The 24,660-nt window shown below is 41.4% G+C and overlaps 1 protein-coding gene across 1 annotated transcript in view; it reads left to right on the top strand.

Moving 5' to 3' along the window:
• Positions 1 to 24,660, top strand: part of mks1 (MKS transition zone complex subunit 1) — a 46,785-nt gene that overhangs the window by 13,630 nt on the left and 8,495 nt on the right. Inside the window, exons 8-10 of the mRNA XM_020510083.2 lie at positions 4,401 to 4,471; positions 13,882 to 13,951; positions 23,540 to 23,647. Coding sequence (XP_020365672.2) covers positions 4,401 to 4,471; positions 13,882 to 13,951; positions 23,540 to 23,647 — 249 coding nt within the window. The remainder of the gene's footprint in view (positions 1 to 4,400; positions 4,472 to 13,881; positions 13,952 to 23,539; positions 23,648 to 24,660) is intronic.

Below are 24,660 nucleotides of genomic sequence, written 5' to 3' on the forward strand. Positions count from 1 at the left end.
GTATACTGTTGTTTCTTCTATGTGTGCACATGCACATGAGATAGTACGTAGCTTTAGCTTTTGCATACTTGTATGTTTCTTAGTCTCTCTCTCTGTAATTTTTCCTTTTCCTTCACTCTCTTGGTCTGTTAATAAATTACTCAACATCATGTGTGAAGGGAAATTCCCACTAGCTAATGCTCCACTGCTCATCCACCTGAGTAAAAGAAGATTCCATCAGTTACCACTCTCCAGCAGTCCTGCCAGCATGAGTGATGAAGGGTTTCTAACAGCTTTGTCCTCCCCTGCTGAACCACTTATATGAACGAAAGATGAGCTGTACAGGCTTTCCCTTGTTGGACTAGTGTCCAGAACAGTGGAGCAGTTCAGGTACAGGTTATATTTTTACCTGCTTAACTTAAATTCTTAAATTTAACTTCTTTATTGCCCCAAGTTTTTCGCATAGCTTGTATTTCCAATACCTTGAATTGTTGTGCAACAATTTTAATCCAATGTACAGAATCTCTGCTTTTGTCAGAGCTCCACCTTGATTTATTTCTCAGCAATCTCATACATCATTTGGTCTGTTTATTTATACTGGCAAATTTCCTGTGACTTTGTTTGCAGTGTATGTGAGGAAACACTCAATAAGGATGGAAACATTTTGCTGTACAGCATAGCTGTTATTTTGCTACTGAAGTGGCATTGTTGCATGGTTTGGTATCTCTGTTTAAGGTTGTGAGGTGTATTTGCTGAAAATAAGCACATCATAGAAAAAAAGAAATAATTAGCTTGCATTTAAAGTGGCTCAGGACACGTCCAAAATGCTTCAGAGGCAATAAAGTATTTTTGTGAATTACATCGGTCAAATGCAACAGCTGATTTAGGCACAGGAGATTTCCACAAATAGCAATGAGATAAATGATGAGATAATTTAATTTAAATTGGGTGGAGTCAGATAAAGGATAGCTGTTGATCAGGATACCTGTTGATCAGGATACCAACGGCATTCCACTGTTCGAATCGTGCCATGGGAATTTTTACATCCACTACTAATGTGATCCTAATTTAATGTATTATTTGAAAGATGGTGCCTGCAAAAGTACACCATTGTTCTGCTTATAAGTGTCAGCTTTAGTTGCATGCTGAAGTCCAGGGTTACAACTAAGCCAAGTCTGATCCTGCAGTTGTTTAGAAGTTAGTTGTTACGGAGGTTCTGAGATTTTCACTGCTTGTATATGTCTAGCTTCCCTTTAAGGTTACAAAAAGCCAATAAGAAACTCTTTATTTTCGTAAGTGATTTCTTTGTACTGTGGTAGGCACGACATTGATATTATACATCTGTATTAATTGATCTCCTGCGTTGCTTGCAATGAATCTAAAGACATGATTTTCTTTTGATGTATAACAATGTATTGCCAAATCTTAAAATTTCTGGTAATTAAGTCAAAAGAGTTTTTATTATAAAATATTATAGAAGAATTCATAGATTTTTGGCATCAAATTGTGCTTTGATTTTTGAAGATATTCAAACAGTATTCCTGATTATTATGTATTTTTATCTGTTTCATAAAGTTTATGACTTTTTTTTAGTGATGCCCAGAATTCACTGATGGGGAACATAATTATATTATAGGGAAATGGGAAATATACATAATAATTATGAGATATAGAGAATTTGGGGAGAACCTAGAAGCAGTGAAAGGAGTGTGGCTAGGTTTATCTAGAAGGAATCTAGTGAAGGGGATCTTAGAACAGTAAAATGCAAGTCTTCATCATTTCCTTGAACTTTTCTTTAATTTTTTTATAGCACGGACTCCTCAACACAGATCTGGGAAACTTACCAGAGTTATTTAAAGCTTTTAGTGTGCCCATGCAAACAAATTAGGAACAGAAATAGGCCAATTGGCTCCTTGAGCCTTTTCCATTATTCAGTAAGATCATTGTTGATCTGATACTCCATATTCCTGCCTATTCTAGGCAACCTTTCACCCCTTTGCTTATCCAGAATCTATCAACCTGTGCTTTAAAAACATTTAAGAATTCTGCTATCTCTGCCTTTCAAGGAAGAGAGTTCCAAAGATTAATGATCCTCATTAAGAGAGAATTTCTCCTTACCTCTGTCACAAATAGGCCACCCCTTATTTCTAAATAGGCTACCCCTAATTATAGATACTCCCACAAGAAAAAAAGCCTTTTCCATATTCACTCTGTCAAGATACCTCAGAATCTTGTGTGTTTCATTCAAATTACCTTTTATTCTTGTAAACCCGAGTCCAACCTATCCAACTTTTCTTCACAAAGAAGCTGTCAATTTCATGTAGTAAGTTTTCTTTAAACTATTTCCAGTGCATTAACATTTTTTCCCCGAAATATGGAGACCAATCTCTGCACAGTACTGCAGATGTGGTCTTTCAAATGCCCTGAATAATTGAAACATAACCCCCTTACTTTTGTATTCCGTTCTCTTCACAATAAATGATAACGTTATATTAGCTTTCTTAATTACTTTAACCCTCTACCTGCATCCACCTAGCTCCATCTCACCTACCCTCCCCCAGCCCCAACCCCCTCCCTCTGTTAATTTCTGGGCTCCCCTCCCCCTCCCCAGTCCTGACGAAGTATTTCAGCCCAAAACATTGGCTTTTCTGCTCCTCGGATACTGCCTGACCTGCTGTTTTTTTTCCAGCTCCACATTTATTAACTCTGGCTTATAGCTTCCAATTTTGTTGCCCTCAATTTTTGAATAAAGGAGTTATACTTGTTATTTTCCAATTTAATGGAACCTCCCCTGTAATTACAAGTATTGTTAAATTATACAAATTATAAGTTGCAACTATGCAAAGTACAAGTTACAAAACCAAATTATAAAATTATAAGCTGTAATTATAAACACATTTTTGTACTTTTATGTATCTAACAGCACTGGAACCAGTGTCCTTGAATATTTTTAAGGCAGAGGTTGATAGATCTTTGATAAGCAATAGCGGAAGGTTATCAGGAATGGGAAGGAGTAAGGAGTAATCAGATCAGCCATAATCTTTAGAATGGTGGAACAGGCTTGAGATGCTCAATGGCCTTCACTTGCTCCTAATTCCCTTCTTTTATAAGCTTAGATCTGAGTTGGTGAATCAGTGTTATAAAAATTTAAAGAAAACAGCATGGATGATAAAGACTCAGATGGTTTCCAGATACTCCGAAACATTATTCCAGATCCCTTTCTTCTAGATACTCCTGTGCCATCCTCCTTTCACTGCCTCCAGGTTCTCTCTGCACTCCCAAGCCAAAAATTCTTTACAGTAAATTTCTAGGAAAGAGCATTAATTTGTATTTATTTAGCACCATTCATGTAGCGAAACATCTCAAGACAATTCACATGACTGTTATCAAACAAGTTTTGAACTACATCACATAAGATGCTAGGGCAGTTGACCAAACAGTTGGTTGGAGTATATTTTAAGATGCATTTTAAAGGAGGGAAGAGAGGCAGAGTGATTTAGGGAGGGAATGCGAAAGGTTAGAACGCAGTGACTTAAGGCATGGTCATCAGCAATTAAATCGTCAGCAGTTAAAATTGGGTTGCTCAAGAGACTAGAATTGGAGAGATGTATCTTCTAGAGTTGAGGAGCTGGAAGAGATTATAAAGGCATGGAGGAGAAAGACCTTTGCGGGATTTGAAAGGAAGCTTGAGTATTTAAAAATGCAGGCATTGCATGGCAAGGAGTTAATGTGGGTCACAGGAGTCATGGGTGATTGGGGCTTGTTACAGGCTAGGACATGGTCCACAAAGATTTGGATGAAAGGAAATGCATCCTTTGTGCAAAACTTGAATTATGTACAGCTACTAGATTTTTTAATGATTTGGATACAGTTTGTTCAACATGGTGCACAACTACACAGTTTCAAAATATTTGTAGGGTAGGTACGGAGAGGTTCTGAGAAAGTCGAGAACCTGAGGACATAATCTCAAAGTATTGCCTGTTTAAGACAGAGGTGAGGAGAATGAATTTGTGAAATTCTTTACTGCAGAGGAGCTTCAGAGACTGATCATTAAGAATATTCAAGGCCGAGATAGACTAATTTTTGATCAACATGGGAATCCAGGGTTATGGTGAAAGGTTGGAACGTACATTTGAGGGTTATCAGATCAGTTAGGATCTCATTGAATTATGGAGCAGATTTGATGGGCCAAATGGTCTACTACAGCTCTTACATCTTATGATCTAACTATATGGAGTAGCAGAACATGTTGAAATATATAGGCGGAAGCTTTAACTGTGCAGAATCTTTTTATAGTCGGTTATTTCCTATCTCTCCCTTTGTGATTGTAATTTTGGTTCAGTGATCATTCACTATGTGACACCTCTGGTGAATGGTGCCTACAAAGTTTTTAAATAATTATTTTATTTCTTAATGTCTAGATTGGTTCTGCTCTTCAAGGCAGCAGTTGTCTGGAGTGACACAGACCTGCTGTACCAAGGTCGCGGGCCGGGTAAGGACATGACAAGATCATTGTTTGAATTTTGTTAATCAGATTACAAAAAGATTAAGATGATGAATGAATGCTTAAATTCATGGGCTGTGGGCATTGCTGACAAATCCAATATTTATTGTCCATCTCTAAATGCCTTTGAGAAGATGATGCTGAGCCACCTTTTTGAACAATCTGGGGTATGTAGGACACCTACAATGCAGTTAGAAAGGGGGTTCCAATGAATTTGAGGGAATGGCACCATCTGTGGAAATCAGGAATATGTGACTTGCTGGTGAACTTGTGGTTTATGATGTTCCCATGTGTCTGTTTTCTTGCTTTCCTAGTTGTTAGAAGTCACTAGTTGGAAGTCGCTGTTTTGGAGGCTTGACAAATAACTGCCACTGCGTGGTGATAGTGGATGAAATGAATATTTAAGGTAGTGGGTGAGGTGCCGATCAAGAAGTTCTACCTTGTTGTCGAATGTCTTGTATTGCTGGGTATGGTATCGTGTTCAATAACGACTGAGATGGGTGCGTGGCGAAAATAGTCTCTTCATTGAGCATCTGCAGTAGCACAGTTTGAGGCGGTGATGGAGTGTAAAGTACAGTTTTACCGTAGCCTCTTCTGTGCACAGTTTTTACATACATTAAAATTTTGGCATTATGGCTTCACATAGTTGTATCTATTGTTGTACACAGGTTTGCATGACATCTGTCCTGGGGAAGCAGGAGATGGTTTAAGCACTTGCTAAATGCTGGCTGTTACTCCTCATGGGATTATTATGTCTGTCTGGTCTAAGCTTGCATAATTAAGTGGTGTTAGTCCTTTTGTCTTTAAAGTTAATAATGTTAATAAAAATACTCGACCAATGTGGTCTAGGTAAGTGAGAAATTATATGTGTACTAAAGAAAATGTGTACTATAGAGGATATTGAACTGATCTCCCGTGACTGGGTTGTGAGATTTCATTTACTATTACCGGTTTTGACAGTTATTACACATTCATTCACGGAAATATTGTTTTGATAGTAAGTTTCTTAAAAGGGTAGCTGCCCTATTTAGTATGTATTTAAAAAGCACAGACTAGTGGAGGAAACTGTTTGCTGTTCTGCAACCTATTCAGGTCCTGAGAGATGGCTAATTAATATGATAACCCTTCCATAGTTTCGAATGAGTTATGGGGAGACAATGGTGGGGAAGGCATTGTTCTGAGTTGGTTACAGTATTGATACTTATTCAGAGGTAGCCTTTGATACAGAAACGGGTCTAAATGCTGCTTGCAGCATGGTTTGATAAGAAGTGAAAGGTGTTGAGAAGCAGTAATGGGTTGGAAGGGGTGTTTAATTTAGTTTAACGAGGTTTTATGAAATGAGTGAATGGAAATCCAGTATAGTCACTTGTGAGTGAGTTTGTACAGAGTTATGAATGAATAAATGGAAACATGGTATTGTTAACGTAGAGTGCTTGTGAGTGAGTTGGTAAAGAGAATCATAATACGATATCTCACAGACACCCCCTTTTTGATTCTACTGAGACCCTTCGAAGGGAATCACTCAATTCTCATCATAACTCAAATGTACCGTGTGAGTCTTTCAGATGTTGGAGGGGCTTATGGAGACAAGTGTCATAGTTGGGATGGTTCATACTTTTAATCGCTTGTTGGCAACTGCACTTTATAAAAGAGAAAACAAAATACTCAGCTAGAATAACACTAATAAACATTGTGAGAGCCTGTACAATGGAGGTCCCTAAGGATCCCAGCCATCGTGTAGCCCAACTCCATAGGGTAGAAGGAGGAGATTGTCAGATCTTTTCAGTCTCCTTCCTAATATGGTTGGCCAGATTAGTAGTACTTTCCGAATTATCTGGGATATAAGTGCAGCATTTGGAGCCATTCAGGCCACAGGTGCCCCCTCTCTTGGCTAAAACAAAATCGAGGGCCATTCGGTTCTGGAGAACTACCGTGCGAATAGTGACCATTTCGTCAATCATTGTGCTAAGGGCAGAGAATGTATTATTTCCCGCCTTTTCCAGGACCGAAGCCAGGGTTATAGCTTCTCTGGCCAGTTTGGCTGTAAAATAGAAAGGAAATGCAATAGCAAAGAAACGCTGATTTTCAGAGATGGCTGTCTTGTGTCTCCAGCTAGGCAGTTTAGTGGAGTGATATATGTATGGGACTACATACGTGAAACAGCAAGAACCTCACCAGTGGGTGGGGAGCCATGGGTATGCAGTATGGCCACAGATGAAATAAGTGCCGTTACAGTGGTGAACCGGTCGATAACCTCAGGATACCATTGCACGGAGGAGTTGCCTCCACTTGTACCCTTAACAAAATTGGTCAACAAACTGGATAAGGCTGTGATGTTGAAATACCGAGAGCAATTGCTCTGTCCCATCCATTGACCCCTCCCCCCTCCCACTTTGGAGGAGTGGACAAAACGTACAGACCCTTGTGGTCTTCCCTGATTTGAGGTATTAGTGAGGGCCAGGAATGGAGGATTATGGGAAACGATCATAGCGGGCTAATACCACCCAGCGAAGTGGATCAGGGAGTGGTTCACAGACCTCCACGCTTCAATACTTCCTGTCATGTTTATGAGAGAACTGGGTTCCCCTGCCTTTGGGTTATGTTCATTGGCAAACATACCAGGGCCTGGAGAGAGGTGGGATGTGAAATTTTGATAAGCATACCAACTCTGCCATTTCAGATTCAGTGAAGGGAATAGGGTAGAGTGGGATTCCCTGTTTAGAGTGAGTGGGAACGTGGGAACATATCCAACACTTGGACAGATTAGAAGTTTTGGTGTAGGCGTATGACATATAAAGATAATTATTTGCATGCAACTGAATATCCTGATAGTACGAAAACTGCAATAATCATAATTGAACAAAATGACTGTAGACACCATGATGGTCAGTCAGTCTCTGGTTCTGCAGTATTGTAGGCTGTCCATTTGATGTGGGAGGCGTGAATCCAGCCCTCCTTTCCTCGGACCTTGACAGCCGACCAGGTGATCAGCAGCAGCTGTTATGGTCCTTCCCACTTTGCGCCTCAGGGTTCCTTTTGGATCTTTTTTGCAAGAACCCACTCACCTGGTATGATGTCATGACCTCCCTTCGGCGGGTCCTTCCAGGCAGCCGATACCTGTGAGGAGGCAGAACTTACAGCATCTGTTAGTGCTTGGCAGACAAAAGGGCATCACTCATAAGATGACAGTCAGCCCTCCATAGGTCATTTGTCTCAGGCAGGGACATTGGCCTACCTGTAAGTATTTCAAATGGACTCGGACCTGTTGTTTTGTTGAGGGTAGCCCTGACACTGCATTAACTATTGTTAAAGCCTGGGGCCAGGGCATTCTCTCCTGGTGGTATTTAGCCAGTTGCTGTTTCAGGCTCTGATTCATTCTTTCCACCTGCCCTGATGACTGTGAATGTAGGGACAGTGAAAGTTCCCGTCAGTTCTCAATAACTGCCAAACTTCTTCACACACTGTTCCTGTGAAATGGATTCCCTGGATCGAGTCAATGCTGGTGGGTAGGCCCCACCAGGGTATGTAATCCTTGCACAGTACTTTGGCTGTGAGATTGGCTGTGGCCTTTCTCGCAGGCACAACTTCTGCACATGTGGAAAATTTGTCCACAATTACAAGGACGTCTGAGTAACCTTGACAGTGTGGGAATGAGAAGTAATGAACTTGCAAGTGCTGGAACAGCCCTGGAGGTGCTGGTGCTTTCAATTGGAGAACTTGCACTTTGGCTTCAGTAGTGTTCTTATGGTGAGTGAGGCAGCGGCCCACTACTGCATGGGCGTTTTTTTTTAAAAACCTTGTTCCCAACAGCTGTGCTGGAACCAGGCTGTCATCTGTTCAGGCCCCAAATGTCCCCATGAGTGGATTTGTTGTTCTAGATCTGGCGTCAAAGCAGGTGCGACTGGCCAATTTGATTCTCAATGTCTCCAAACTCCATTTTTGCATAGCCTGTGTCCATTATTGATCCATTTCCATTTCTCCTCTTGGGAACATTCATTCTGCATTGTTTGCAAAATTTGAGTTGTTGTCCCAATGTCGAGCTGGCAGACGTGCACTTGAGGCTTTTGGCAGGATTGATTGGAGGTGGCTCTTTTGGCTGCCTGATCTGCCAGGGCATTCATTACCCTGGGCTTCCGTGGTGTTGTTTTTAGTGTGGGCTTTGCACGTGAACATGGCCACTTCTTTGGGCAGCCGGAAAGACTGCAGTAAGTCCTTAACTTTCCCATTTCTGATGGGGATACCTGCAGCCATTAGGAACCAACGCTGTTTCCCTAGTTGGCCAAAGTCCTGGAAAACTCTAGAAGTATAGCGGGAATCAGTGTAAATGTTGGCTGACTGATCCTCTGCTATTATGCAGGCTTCAGTCGGAGCCTGTAATTCTGCTTGCTGTGCCGATGCTCCGGAGGGTCAACTTCCCAATGCCATGACAGCCCATCCGGCTTTCCTTATACCACTTTCCACAAAAGACGATCCGTTGCTGTAAAGGATGAGGTCTCGGTTTTGCAAAGCCCCATTCATTCATTTGGTTATTGTCCTCCAGTTCTTGCAGGATTCCAGCACAATCGTTGTCATCTCCTTCCCCTTCTGCAGGCACTGATAATAGTGTGGCTGGTTTGACCGGACTCTCTGTTTGTAGGTTAGGGGCTTCTAGAACTGCTGTCCATTGGGTCCACCGGGCAGCATTTACCTGGAATACTCTGTTCATAAAGAGCAAAATGTGTATGGCATTTGGGCATTTAACTATTAATCTCTGATCCAACGCTAGACTCGCAGTAACTTCCGCTGCCATGCACGTGGCTTGCACTGCTCTCAAATGGTACCCCCTGTCCGAGGGCTACATTGTCCAATTTTCCTGAGTAATACCCAACAGGTCTCAACCTGGCCCTGTGTTCCTGGGCCAGCACCGCTGTCATATAGCCCTCCTACTCGTGGACAAATAACGTAAAGGGTTTTCCATTATTGGAGATCCACAATGCTGGTGCAGGACAAAGTGCTCTGTTTGGGTCTTGGAAAATTCCTTCCTGTTCCTTTGTCAGTGTAATTTGTTCTTTTGAATCCCGTTTCCCCGTCAGGATGTCTGTCAAGGGCTGGGCTAGTTGGGTATGAGAATCAAAACATCGGTTAAAGTTACACAGACCCAGGAAAGCCCTCGGCTCTCAAATTGTCGTAGGATGTCTGGCAGCCTGTATGGCTGCAGTCCGACTTTGGGTAATTTCTCTTTTCTCGTGGGAGATTTTCTGTCCTAGATAGACTATCTCTTTCTCGGTGATCTGAGCTTTTTGTAATACCAGCCTTGTGACCTATTCGTTGCAGGTGGTTTAGGAGGGTCTTAAGGCCAGTCTCATGTTGCCTTCCTGTCTCTGAAGCAATCAGTATATCATCCACATACTGAATGATAACTAACTCAGTTGGTGCCATTTTGCGGAGGTGGTTTTATAAGGCCATATGGTATTGAGTCGGGCTGTTGTGGAATCCCTGTGGGAGTTGGGTCCATGTGTACTGTTGTTGTCGTGCAGTAAAAGGCAAACCATGACAGTACTTTAGGTGCTAGGCATACTGACCAGAAGCTGTTAGCCATGTCTATGACTGAGAACTACTTGTGGTCTGGTGTTAAATCACTGAATATAGTAGAGTGGTCGGCTACTAGTGGGACCTTTTCATCGATGTATTGGTCGGCTTTTCTGTAACCTACAGTTAATCTCCATTCCCCACTTGCCTTTCTCATGGGCCACACTGGGCTATTAGAAGTGCTGTGGGTTTTTACCAAAATCCCATTTTCCTCTAACCTCTGAATTATCAGGAGGATTTCTGCAGTAGACTTTGAGTAGTGTTTAGTGCAAGGTGGAGGTGTCCTTGTATAAGTCGCAGGTTCCATTTGCAATAACCCACAGTTGTCCTTGTCTTTAGCCCAGATGGGGATGGTCTTTTAGTGCTTGCCTTTTTAGGGTTCTGATGGACCACATTATCTGTCCATCATCGAAATGTACAGATGAATTTAGTTGGGTGAGGATATCCATTCGGAGGAATCGCTAAGGTACAGGTCCTATCCATACAAAAGTTACTAACTCGTGGGGGCTGAATGCAATGTGTGTGGGTTTGGTCCTTTTAATTTCGATCCTGTCAGCTCCTGCTCTTTAAGCTGTTCTCACTGTCCCATCTAGCGGAAGTTTGGTCTCATACTTCTGGGTTAGGCACATCAACTCTGCTCCTGTGTCCAAAAGACACTCAGTGTCCAGGTCTCCTGCCCTCATGGTCGTGTACAATCTGTCTCCCCCCTGCTGGCATAAAGCCAGTAAGAGTGTAGAGGGGCACAGGGCGGGCTTTCTGTTTTTTTGTCATCTTCAGCAGCTCCTGCTGCTGCTGGGTGGTTAGCTCTTTCAACCACACCAGGCGATCGGTCTTCTCTCCCTTATTGCTTATTGGGCGACTTCACCCTTTTCTCCTTCACCAGCATCCACTAGCCCAATTGCCTTCCTTCCCACAGACGTAACACATCCCTGGGCATTTGTCTTGAGTCTTTCTGGGGTTAATGGGGGTCTGTCCCATTTGTCCTGTCTGTAGGGCTCACAATTTGGTGCCCATATCTTGGTCAAGCTAGTGGGTTCAGTCCACCAGTTCATAATAATTCGTCCCCCTTTGATCCCAGTCTGGTTTGTTGACGTTTAGCATCTTAGTAAACTCGGGTTTAAGTCCGGCCACAAAAGCAGACTTCAGCGGGCCGTAATCACAACCTTCAAAATCTCTATTGCCCTGCACATTTGGGACTCCTGCATACACTTTCCAGGTCGTCCTAAACTTTTCCTCATATTCTGGGATTTCCTCTAGTTTTTTGACAGCAAGCTGTGACTTTCATCCAATCAGTCTTAGGCAGACTATACCCTTGTAACCAATGTTTTATTGCTGTCTAGCCAGCTTGTAGTTCCTGCTTATACTCTCCAAGGGCATCTTTGACTGCCTTATGGAGAAGGCGTTCATCTCTTTTATTGACAATGACATTCAGAATCTGTACCCTGTCCCAGGGATGGACCATGTATATTCCCCTTAACCGGTCTCAGCTTTCCCATGACTTCATTGGCTCCTTCTTTGGGTGTGGCATTTCTTTAGATCGCCTGTCTAGGTTTTCAGGGGTCGCAGGCCCACGCACAGTGTGTTTTTAGGTCCGTTTTACTGGAACATCCACCTCAGTGCCTTCCTTTGAACTTTGCCTTACCACTTTCTCTATTTTTATCTTCTTGTTTTTAAGGGGTCGTAAAAATGGTAGCAGGGATATACAGTCCTATCACTTTCACTGCTAGAGAACCCATCACTTTTGTCACTCTGTTTCCCAACGGTGATAGCTTGGTTTTGGTGAACCACTTATTGGATGTCACGGAACAAACTTACAGGACTGTCACCTCATCCTTCAGTTTTTTGTTTTCTTTCTCAAGCTCCTGATTTCTAAGTTCAAAGCAAGAAAAAGCTGATCTCTCCTTTTGTGGCTGTTCATGCACTGCTTTTAATGGCTCTTTAAGAGACTTTTTCCTAGGGTGGAGGTAACCTTTACGAGGGGGCATAGTTTTAAAGTGAGTGGAGGCAGATATAGGGGAGACGTCACAGGTAGGCTCTTTACTCAGAGAGTGGTGAGGGCGTGGAATGCATTGCCGGAGAGGGTAGTAGAGTCGGCCTCATTAGGGGCATTTAAGTGGCTATTAGATAGGCATATGGATGATAGTATAAGGTTGGGGTGGAGGTTAGATAGACCTTGGGTTTAGGGTAAAAGTTTGGCACAACATCATGGGCCAAAGGGCCTGTACTGTGCTGTACTGTTCTATGTTCTAATTCACGATCATGATCGAGACATGATTTCATCCCTCAAGGAAATTTGTCCCATTACTGCAAAGGACCATTTCGTTCTGACCTTATCTTTCTCTCAGGTGGTTTTTCCCTAGACCTGTTTTATGTCATGGATATTGTATTTCTGCCAGATTTTGGTTTGGGTTTTCCCTAACGAGAACTGTACTTCAAGGTAGTTTTGTAACTACCACAGCATTTCTTCCTCTGTTATGTCAGCTGGGGCTGGCCTGCCTTTGGAGGTTGTAGGCAGCTTACTGAGATCACTCAGTCCCCCGAATACTCACGTCATAGGGAACGTAATTTCGGCTGATTTGGTGCACTTGAGATCTGGATGTGAAGGAATTCAAAAAATGGCCAACTCATGGAAGGTTCGGGATCGTGTTCATGACTAGGGATGTCTAGAAGGAAGTTTCTTACCTTCAGAGTAGTGTCAATGACTGGTCAGTCTCAATGGTGTCCCCAGTGATCCTGCAGACTACGCCAAGTTGTGAGATCGTGTTTGATAACGACTGAGATCGGTGAGTGGCGAAAGTAGCCTCTTGATTGAGCATCTGCAGGAGCACAGTTCGAGATGGCGATGGAATCCAACATACAGTTTTACAGCAACCTCTTTTACACACAGATTGTATGTCTCTGATCTCAAGCAGGGTTTTACTTTTTTTTTATTTTAGAATAAGCTAGCTGCAGGAAATATCTTTTTTTGAGCAAAGTTCAGTTGAAATTCTGTGTGCTGGTTGAAAGAATTTCAACCTCTTGTTAACTGAAGGACTCCTAACAGTAAATTAGACTTCTAGATACCCAAGGCTGGGAAGAGAAAAATTAAGGTACAGAGTTTTAAATGCAAGAATTCAGAGTTAGAAAATAGTATAACCAGCAGAGTCCTGAATCAAGGTCTTTTAAGACACTTGTGCTGTACAGAGAGCCTACAATAGTGGGACAGTTGGAGGAGATTTGAAAGAACAACCTCACTAGAGGTAAGTGCAAGAACCCAAGGTATTTCAGCTCATTTATGGATCTTTGAAACAGTATTTAGTAGGGAATCGTGCACTTTTTGATAAGCTCCTGACATGAACTGGAAGTGAAAGCCAAATTGATTTAGAATGTTGAGTTCAGTTTGATTTAAAGTACAAGTATCTGTTTTATTGTACTTTTAATATTTTTTAATGTAACTGACTGCTTAAAGCAGATTGAAGTTGTTGTATTCATATTCTGTAATATTTGAAATCGGGCAGCTGGTGGCTTCATTCTTCCAGTAAATTTCTGGGTTTTTGTTTTTAACAAGTGAAGACTTTACTGGCTTCTACTGTGATTTTACCACTTCTGTTTCAGAGCTATTAGTGAGGCACAGCCAAGACTTTAGACATCTAATCTGCACAACAGTTTTTAAAAACATATACGTGCCATACCCCACAGATTTAAAAGGAATGTTTTGTAATAAATTTCAGTGTACTTCAGTTTTAGCAGAAAATCTTAGGTACTGGAAGGTGAATGCAAGCCAGTTCTTAAAGTGTTGAACATCAGTGCTGACAGGCACTGTGTCTAATTACTGTTATTATTTTAAATAGGAGAATGTGGCCTATTTTTCATATCCATTCGACTTTGAAATGACATTAAAAAGTGAAGATCAACCTGAGGGTGAGTTTATAATTTCTGTTTTGAAGTCAGAAGGCCCTCTGAATCATACAGGAACTCAGAAATTCCATCTACAGAAGCATTCAAATTTGTTTGAGAAATTAAGGGTTTTCCTCTGCCTCTAGACTTACAGAATGCCATGTGTTTTATACATCGATACGGAAGCTCTCTGCTTTCTTTTCTGGTCCCAGTCCAACTAGTTCTTTCCCAGTTCCCAATTCATTCTTCCCATAATCCATGTGCCTGAGATAGTGATATTTGAACTTCTGTTGCTATTACAAAATTGCCCATTGTAAAGAGCTTTGTTCGAGGAGTAGCTGGCCTTCAGATTTTCTCGTTTGGGAATGACTGGGATTGGGTGAAAGTTGGGAGGGGTGGCGGACATCAGCTTTTGTTCCAAGGTTTTTTTTTTTTTTTTTTTACTGGGTCTTGTAATAACAGGGCCCCAGGTGGTGGTGGTGGAAAATTCAATAAATGAACCAAAGTCCGGAATTGAAAGCTGGGAGCAGTTACCATGAAATCATATGGTTTATTAATGTCCCTTGGAGGGCCCAATCTGCCGTCCTCACCTGGTCTGCCTCCACCTGACTCCAGACCTACAGCAAAGCGGTTGACTTTAAACCGTCTTCTGAAATGGCCCAGCAAACCACTCAATTGTACCAAACTGGTTCAGAAAAGTCACCAAGGAATAAAATGGACAGGCTACCTGGCATCCAATTAGGCTTGGGAAACAACAATGGCAACTGCAACCTGTTAAGCTACAAAGACAAGTCAAGCAACAATCTGATGGAAGCATGCTCGAAAAATCATACATTACAGCCAATTCCATAGATACAATCATCATCCCTGAATACTACTAGTCCCACTGGCAGGACAGACTAAGAGGTGACGGCACTGTGATTTATATTTAGGAAGATCTTGGTCTGGGAGTCTTTAATGTTTCAGAGATAGTAGGAACTGCAGATGCTGGAGAATCAGAGATAACAAGGTGTAGAGCTGGATGAACACAGCAGGCCAAGCAGCATCAGAGGAGCAGGAAGGTCTTTAATGTTTACTCTGGAACATGTGAAGTCTCATGGCATCACACGGCATCATGTCAAACATGAGTAAAAATGCAAACTACTGTTATCACCCTCTGCCCTCTCTCTGCTGATGAATCCGTACTCTTTCATGTTGAGAAGCACAGAGGGTGGAAAAAGCGCAGAATATGCTCTGGGTGAGGGATGCATATCTTCAGCACAAAGAGTGGGTTGGTGGTAGTACTACTGACTAAGTTGACCTGTGCTGAAGGACATAGCTGCTAGATTATGTCTGCAGCAAGTTATGAGAAAACCAACAAGAGGGAAAACCTATTAGTACTTGTTCTCATTATCTACCTGTTGCAGATATGTCTGTCAAAGACTGTACAAATAGGAGTGACCACCTCATAATCCTTGTGAAGACTGACCTTACCCTCCAATGTGTTGTATGGGATTACCACTACCCAGGCTAAACAGAATAGATTTTGAACAGATTTACCGTGTGAAAATGAGCATCTATGAGGCACTGTGGGCCATCAGCAGCACGATATTATCTACAACCACAATTTGGCCTGGCATAACTGCATTCTACCATTACAGTCAAACCAGGGGATTAACCCTCGTTCAATGAAGAGTTCAGAAAGTCATGCCATGAGGAGTGCCAAGTATATCTAAAATAAGTGTAAAGCTGGTGAAGCTACAACACATGACTGCTTGATGTCAAATAGTGGAACCGAGATCCCGTAAACACAGTGAAACAATCCCAAATCAAATAAATTATACCTAAGTTCTGCAGACCTGCCACATCCATTCGTTAATGCTGGTGGACAATTATTTATCTAACTGAAGAAGACATCTCCACAAAAATCTCCATCCTCGATGGGGAAGCCCAGTGTAGTCACAGGTGCTGAATGGATAATCCATGTTGGCCTCTTCCAGTTGTCATTAAGACCATAGATGCCAATCTTTAGTCAATTAGTTTTTCACTGCATGTCATCAAAAAGCAGCAGAAGGCACTGGTGTATGGCAATGCTACGGCCCTGACAACATCCCAGCAATCGTACTCAAGACTTGTGTTCCAGAACTAGCCATACTCTAGAGTCTTGTTGCAGTACAGCTTCAAAACTGGCATTTCCACAGCAATGTGGAAAATTGTCAAGGTATATCTGTCTACAAAAAGCAGACCAAATCAAACCTATCCAATTACCGCCCTGAGCAAAGTGATGGAAGGGGTTGTTGACTGTGCTTTGAAATGACACTTAGAAAGCAATAACCTGTTTGCCAACACTGGATTCCACCAGAATGGCTGCTGACTTCATTACAACCTTGGTCAAAACCTAAACATAAGAAACATAGAAACGAAAAAGAAAAGAAATTGGCCACTCAGCCCTTTGAACTGCTCCGTCATTCAGTATGATGATGGCTCTATGTTCTGTCATGGTAATATGATTGTCCAACTCAGTACCCTGCTCCTTCTTTCTCCCCATATACTTTGATCATTTTAGCCCTAGGAACTGTATCTAATTCCTTCTTAAAACATTTGGTGTTTTGACCTCAATCACTTTCTGTGGCAGAGAATTCAGCAATCTCACCACAGTGAAGAAATTTCTCCTTGTCTCAGCCCTAAATGCCTACCCCTTATCTCTAGACAGTGACCCCTGTTTCTGGACTCCCCAGTCATCAGGAACATCTTGCATTTAACCGAAGTAATTCTGTTTGAGTTTTATATGTTTCTGTGAAATCCCCAGTAGATTTATCAAGCATGACTTTCTCTTCCCATACTGACTCTGCCTGATCCTGTCACTGTTTCCAAGTTCTGTGCTATTTAAATTATTTATATGCCACAACAGTAATTTCCCATTTGTGCTTTAAATTGTTCTCAATGTGTTTACAAAACCTCCCAATCTGCCGACTTGAGTTCCATCCTGCCGGTAAGATGGTGGTGGAATAGAGCTTCTGAATCTGGGGCTCGTTCACTCCGTATGCTTTTTGTTTTGTTTAGTGTCTTTTTTTTTTCTCTTTTATTTTACTTACCTTTTGCTGAAGATCTCTGTCTCAGCGAAGGCATCGGTGGCGGCAAGTAGGCCCAACAGTGCGGACTTGTAACAGTGGTATCAGAGGCGAGTTTGTGTTCCCAGCGGCTTCTGCATCGTCAAGGCTGTCCTAACGGTGACTCGTGGCTGCTGTGGCAGAGGCGAGTTTGGGCTCCTGGGGGCATCTGCATTCATTGTAGATTCACGAAGGCAGCGGCGGAGGCAAGTTTTTGGACCCAGTACAAGACCTGGTGACATCAGCAACAGCTGCATTGTTGAGGTGGGCCCAAAGCAGAATCATGGTGGCAGCGGAGTTGAGTTTGCGTCACTGCTGTACCCAGTGACATCGCTGGCACGTGTATTGGCATGATTGAGCACTCAGTGGTGAGAGTGTTGGTGGAGAGTGGCGACTTTCGTTACAGCGGTGCCACGAAGGGGACTTGTACCTAGCCACCAGGCCCATGGCTTATGGCTGGGCACTTAACAAGAAGGACTATGAAGCTGAACAATTTTTCTTTATTTCTTCATTTTTCTGACTTTATGTTCTATGTTATAGTTTATTTTTCTGTTTTTTAAGATGGCACCGGAGAGTGGCGACAGTACACAACTCAACACTTTTCACTGTATTTTGTAACAAAATACACATGACAATAACTAAATCAAATTAAATCAATTAGTGGACTCAAGCATTTTCTCCGCAGTTGATGTCAGGCTAACTGGTCTCTCATTCTCTGTTTTCGCTCCATCTCCTTTTTCAAATAGTGGGGTTACATTAGTAACCCTCCAATCCATAGGAACTGGTCCAGGATCTATGGAATCTTGAAAGATGACCATCAATGAATTCACAGTTTCTAGGTCAATTCCTCAAGCACTGTGGAATGAAGATTATTGGGTCCTGAGGATTATCAGCTTTTGATCCCATCAATTTCCCCAATACTATTTCCTTACTAACACTGATTTTCTTCAGATCCCCCCTTCTCATTAGACCCTGTCTACCTCAACACTTTCGGGAGGTTATTTGTGTCCTCCTTTGTGAAGACAGAACTATGTATGTATTTAATTGGTTTGCCATCTCTTTGTTCCCCATTGTAACATGCCCCTGTTTTTGACTGTGAAGGACTACATTTATCTTCTTTGTTTCTCTTCACTCATAATAGCTGAATCCCTGAGGTGAGAGTGACTGCCCTTGATATCAAGGTGATACTTGACCAAGTATAGCATCAAGGAACCTGACAAAATTTAAAGCAGTGGGAATGGAGAAAAACTCTCCATTATTTGGAGCCATATCTGGTACAAAATAAACTGGTTGTAATGGTTGGTGGCCAATCATCCCATCCCCTGAATTTTGCTGCAGGAGTTCTTCAAGGTAGTATTCAATGCCCACCCATCTTCAAGGACTTGATCTTCCCACCATCATAAGGTCAGAAATGGGGATTTTTGCTGATAATTGGACAATGGTCACTTTTTGCAACTTCTCAGAGACTGAAGTAGACCATGTTCATATGCAGCAAGACCTGGATCGCATCCGTGCTTCGACTGACAGTTGGCAAGTTACACACAAGTGCCCGGCAATGACCATCTTCAATGAGGGAGAAATTACTTCCCTTTGATGTTCAATAGCGTTACCATTGCTGAATACCCAATACCAATATCAACATCAGTGGGTTGCCCCTGACTAGAAGCGGAACCATACAAAATCTTTGATTAGGAGAGTTGGTCAGGAACTGGAAACTGTGGCAAGTAAGTAACCTCCTTACTCTGTAAGCCTCTCCACTATCTATAAGACACAAGTCAGGTGTGTGATGGAATGCACATTCCTGACTTGCCTGGATTTGTGCTGTTCCAACAGCATCCAGGACAAAGTAACTCACTTGATTGACTCGATTGGCAGCTTAACAGTCGCTTTTCAGAATTCACTCTGTCCACCGTCAATGCTTAGTAGCAGCACTGTGTACCATCTACAAGATGCACTGCAGTAACTCACTAAGGCTCCTTCAAGCATCTTCCAAAGTTGTGACCTCTACCACCTCAAAGTATGAGGGCAACAGATGCATGGGAATGTCACCATCACTTGCAAGTCCATTCCAAGCTATACACCACCATGACTTGGAACTATATCAGATTGAAAATCTTGGAATTCCCTTTCTAAATAGCACTGTGGCGGTGCCCACACCAGATGGACTGCAGCAATTCAGGAAGGTGGCTCATTGCGACTTCCTGTCAAGGAATAATTAGGAATGGTCAATATGTATTAGCTTTGCTAATAATACTCAAATCCCATAAAGCATTTTTAAAATGACTTTGTGCTTCCCACTTTATACACTTCCCCTTAGCACGGACGAGCATAATCAGGGAAAGATTGGTGTAGTTGGCATGAGATATGAAGCAACAGTCTTCCTAGGTTGGACTATCCAATTACTTACTTTGGAATTTGTTGCAGTTAACCATTCTCTGTGCCAGAGTATTAACCACAATGTGCTCAGAGTAATACAGATAGCGTGTATTAATAAATATGAAATGAATGAGAGTAACTGTCTAAACAACTCATGTATAGATTTTCTTTTCCTGTCACTTCTCTTTTTTTTTGTCTCCTATTGCCTTACAATTTCACAGGGCCTGAAGTAATGATGTACCGCATCCAAACTGCTATTATTTGAATGTGATATAATCGTATGTACGTTGGAGTTTGTAATTTTGACCGACCTTTCTTTTCAGTATACTTTCCATATATCCCTGTTGTAAGATACATATTGTCATCTCAGCTGTGGATCAGGGATCGTAGATTCCCTACAGTGTGGGAACAAGCCCTTCAGCCCAACAAGTCTATACCGACCCTCAGAGCATCCCACCTAATCGACACATCCCTGAACACCAAGGGCAATTTAGCGTAGCCAATACACCTAGCCTGCACATCTTTTGAATGGGAAGAAACTGGAGCACCCGGAGGAAACCCATGCAGGCACGGGGAGAATGTGCAAAACTCCACACTGACAGTCGCCTGAGGGTGGAATCAAACCCAGGTCCCTGGCACTGTGAGGCAGCAGTGCTAACCACTGAGTCAACATGCTGCCCATAACCACTGTGCCACCCAGATATTGGGCTAAAAATATTGGAGAATCTGAAGAAGATCGAAGAAGAAAATTTTGAGTGAGACTGAACCTCAAAGACTAAAGGGTTTAATGATCAGCAAACAAAGTAGTCTTCGGCTGTGTAAGAGGATCCACAATTCAAGATACCTGCTCGCAAGTATTACCTATCAAACAAGACTTTGCCATTCCGATACTACATGAGATTTTCTGCATGCATGAGTACATACATTTTTACTACTAATAACTGGTAAATCATTTTTCACATTAGTGTTACTCTTTTTTAATACAGGGGTATACTACAAATGTGCCCAATGAAACACATACAGGGTGCCTAGCTGTTCCCTATAACTTCACAATATTATATCAATGGGTAGTGTTATGAGCTGATTGTGACATTGAACTTAAGAATAGGAAGTACTTCAGACACTGCTGACTTTATCTCTTCTGTTATGTCTCTTGGTACTCTTGAGGAATTGCTTGAACTTTGAGATATTTGAATTAAGGATAAATTGAGTCTGAATTGGTTATATAAATATGAGGAGCTATTAGTCAGTGGTGTGTATATATTATAGAACATGGTTAACTGAAATAAAGCGCTGTGGTTAAAAACAACAAGCATGTAGTGTGTAACATTGATAGCAGATGATAGTAGTTGGAAAATAACAGTCCACATCAGTTTTTTTTTAATATTCTTTAATATTTAATATGAAAAACTAGAACGAAGGTATAGCGGGTTAGGAATTATGGCTTTTATTGCTAAAGGAGATGGGTGTTAAAATTGGGAAGTGTTGCTGCAACTGTTGAAGGCATTAATGAGACTACCCCTGGAATAATGTGCACAATTTTGGTCCTCTTACTTGAGAAGGTGTAATTGAATTGGAGGCATTTCAGGGGAGGTTCATGAGATTGATTTCAGAGATAGGCTTTTCTTGTGAAGTGATTGAGCAGTTAAGGCCTGTACTCTCTAGAGCTTTAAAGAATAAGAGGGGATCTAATTGATCGATTAATCTTATTGAGGTATCTTAAGATGCTAAAGGGAATTAACAAAGTAAACCTAAAGAGGAGATAGTAGGAACTGCCGATGCTGGAGAATCTGAGATAACAAGGCGTAGAGCTGGATGAACACAGGCCAAGCAGCATCAGAGGAGCAGGAAAGCTGACGTTTCGGGTCTGGACCCTTCAGAAAACCTAAAGAGGATGTTTCCACAGTGGGGATACTCTGGAAGTAAAATAATTGTGTACATGACCTAAATGATGACTAGAGTTTAATACTTCTTTTCAGTAAGGGTCGTCTAGTTAAATTGGGCTGTCCTCAATTAAAAGCAGACATTGCAATGTTTTACTTATACCATGAGGGGCAGATTTCAGGCACTTTCATAATGTACGTTGATGCACTGTGAGAGCAGTGAGTTTGATAATGTCGTCATCGATGGGTTTAAAACAGAATTCGAAATTGAAAATCAGACTTCTGGGTGCTTTTATGTACGTTAGGTTAGAAACTGAGCACAAAGGATCGGTTGTCACATTGTATTAGCAATCTCATTTGGAAAATGTTAGCCCCATTGCTGTTAGTCAAAGTAGTGGTTCACAAAAAGATGCAGCAGCTTCCAAAACTGAAATAGAGGAATTATGAAGTCTGATTGGACAACTGAATTGCTGGTCATCCAAACAAGGCCAGATGCCAATTTGGAAGTGTTACAGTTGAGTATGACTGTGAAAAATCCCAAGAGGGTAGATGTTATTTAGCCAAGCAAAACATTGAAAAAATTAGAAATAAAGTATTGTGTTTTGAAATTTCCTTCACTGAGAAATGTCAGGAACATGAAACCTGATTTTTTTTTTTGTGTGATGCTTCTTCTGCAAGTCTCTGTGAATGGGTTCTCAAGTGAAGGAACGTTTATAATTTTTCTTTTGGGAAAGGGAGGTATCTGTTACCAATTAATTTGGGAAGCTAAAAAGGTTTGAAACAGTAATAAAACGTACCTTGGCGACAAAATCTGTCACTCATGGTGAGACAGTAGATACCACTGTATAGCCTTTTTGTAAGCAAAAATTTTGGAAGAAATTCTAGAAAGGGATTCAGCAATAATACCCATTGAGGGCTACATCGATAATGTGTCACCATGGGAGAATGTACGCTGAACAAAATTTTTGAATGAAAACACCAAGGATCACGACTGCAGTTTTAAGCAGATAGTGAAGAACGGAGAGATCTCTAAATTGAAATGGGTGAATAGCAGCAATCAGCTGTTTGTTTTGCAAATAAAAAAGCAAATTCTAAGAAACTGTTGGATGTACCAGAACTTTAAAGTGCAAAGAAAAACACAAGAATAAGTGTTGTGATTTTATATGCTTTGTCTGTTTTATTATTGTTGTGTATATATATTGATTTAGTTAGGAAGGAAAAGAGAAGAGAAATCTGTTGTTATCTAATTCGTCTGAAGGAATGCCCGAGACCTAATGGAATTTGAGAATAGATAATGGATATATTAATTAAGGGTAAACTGGGTGTGAATTGTTTGTAAAAACATGGGGAGCTGGTGATCAGTGGCAGCAGAGTTTCATGGAATGTGGCTACCTGAAATAAAGCTGTTACTATAAGTGTGGATTGGACTCTTTAAAAACAACTATATTCTAGCATTTAATATTCACCGTATGTGAATGGATTGGGGGTATACTTATTACATCTGTGTCAGCATCTGAGGTAACCTTCTGGTCATGATACAACTGTGATTGTAAGGTTAAATGTTGTCTAAGACTCTCCGATAATTAGAGGTAAGATAACTGTGAAAGTAAAAGTTGTCTTTTCCAATATCTTCCCAGTCCAAATCTCCTAAAAGTGCTAACTCCTGCTTTTCTCTCCCTCTTTTCATTACCAGTGATGATTTAAAAATTAGTCTTGACACAGAGATAGTAAGAACCGCCAATGCTGGAGTCAGAGATTACACACTGTGGAGCTGGAGGAGCACAGTAGGCCGGGCAGCATCAGAGGAGCAGGAAAGTTGACGTTTCGGGTTGGGACCCTTCTTCAGAATTTCATTTCTGAAGAAGGGATCCGACCCAAAACATCAACTTTCCTGCTTCTCTGATGTTGCCTGGCCTGTTGTGCTCCTCCAGTTCCACACTGTGTTATCCCTTGACGCAGGGATGCCTCTCTTTAGCCTACATCCTCCAAACCAAATGAGCACATACCTATAGCTACTTCATAATGCAACCAAAAGTTTTTTTTTCGGTTATATGTTTAATTATTCACCCTATTTCCTTACATGAAGCTCAGCTGTACCTATTTTCTTCCCAGTCCTTTGTGTAAGAATCTCTTGCGTCTCAATACATCCAGTTCCTTGAATATAATTCTACTGTATCTGAGCATCTTAACAATACCCTGTCAGTAATAGTGCAAAATGTTTAAGTACTGTTATTAATCTGATATTTTCCGGATTTTTTTTTTAGGTTGCCTTCCACAATGGCCTGTGCTTTACTTTGGGGTTCATTCTTCTGATTTCTGGCAAAGACATCGCATTGAGGGATACGGTTATATCAGAATCCCAGACAGTCCTGGTAAGAAAATATCTCTAATTAGAACCAAAATCAAAAAAGCTGTCACATTCAGCAAATTAATTAGCAAGCACGGAGACAACTGGCAAGATATGTGCTCTGAAGAAAACTTAAACCTGATCTGTCCCTCCACAAGTGCTGAATATTTCCAAACTTGTCTGATTTGTAACATTTACTGTTTTTGAGTGTTTTTTAATTCACCAGTGGTCTCCCCTCCACGCTTCTTAGCACAAATTTCTGATGGCAAACAATTTCATGGTTGCCCACAGTGGTCTTCTGCCACGCTTGTCTGGTCATTCTTAATGCGAACCTGGTCAATGAGTGTTGAGATGCTATTGGAAAAATCTGAACCAGGCTGGTTTGGTCTTCCTGTGACTTCCATGAGTACAATCGCAAGAAGGAAAGCAAAGCTAGCCATATTCCTATCCCACTTGAGATCACATTTGAAGGCAAATTGATGCATTTCTATGGCTAAGTTTGTCCTAGGCTTTGAAATAAAGTCTTTGAGCTCCTTTACCTTCACAACTCTGAACTTTCTATTACAATCTTCACCTGAGATATTGGACAGTTTCTTTCTGGTGACATTCTATAGTCCATGCTCAGGCAACCTCCATTCCACTTCACTTGCTTCTGTTCCCATAGTATGTACCACTGTGGCTTCCTTCTGTAACTACAAAGCTGAAGAAATAAATCATTTTATTAAGAACTTTCATCTCACTGAAGAGGTTTCAGCCCAGACCACATCTAACAACCTGCCCTGAAGACTCTGTTCACATTTTGACAGTAGTAATGAAATACTGCACTGCAGTTGAGACACAACATTTTGAAACAATTCATAATGTTCTTTTAAAAAATTAATTTTCCCTATTTCCTAATGTTCATGGGTCTTTCAAACAATTTCCAGAATTACTACTTTGCCAATAATAAATCAGTTCTTTCTTAGGGCACACCCATCCATTTACCAAGCTTTGTTGAAATCTATAAGTTAATTTTTGTGATATATTGTTAACAGATGA

The sequence above is a fragment of the Rhincodon typus genome, chromosome 26 (genome assembly GCF_021869965.1).
Source record: "Rhincodon typus isolate 14 chromosome 26, sRhiTyp1.1, whole genome shotgun sequence".
NCBI classification, from domain to species: Eukaryota; Metazoa; Chordata; class Chondrichthyes; order Orectolobiformes; family Rhincodontidae; genus Rhincodon; species Rhincodon typus.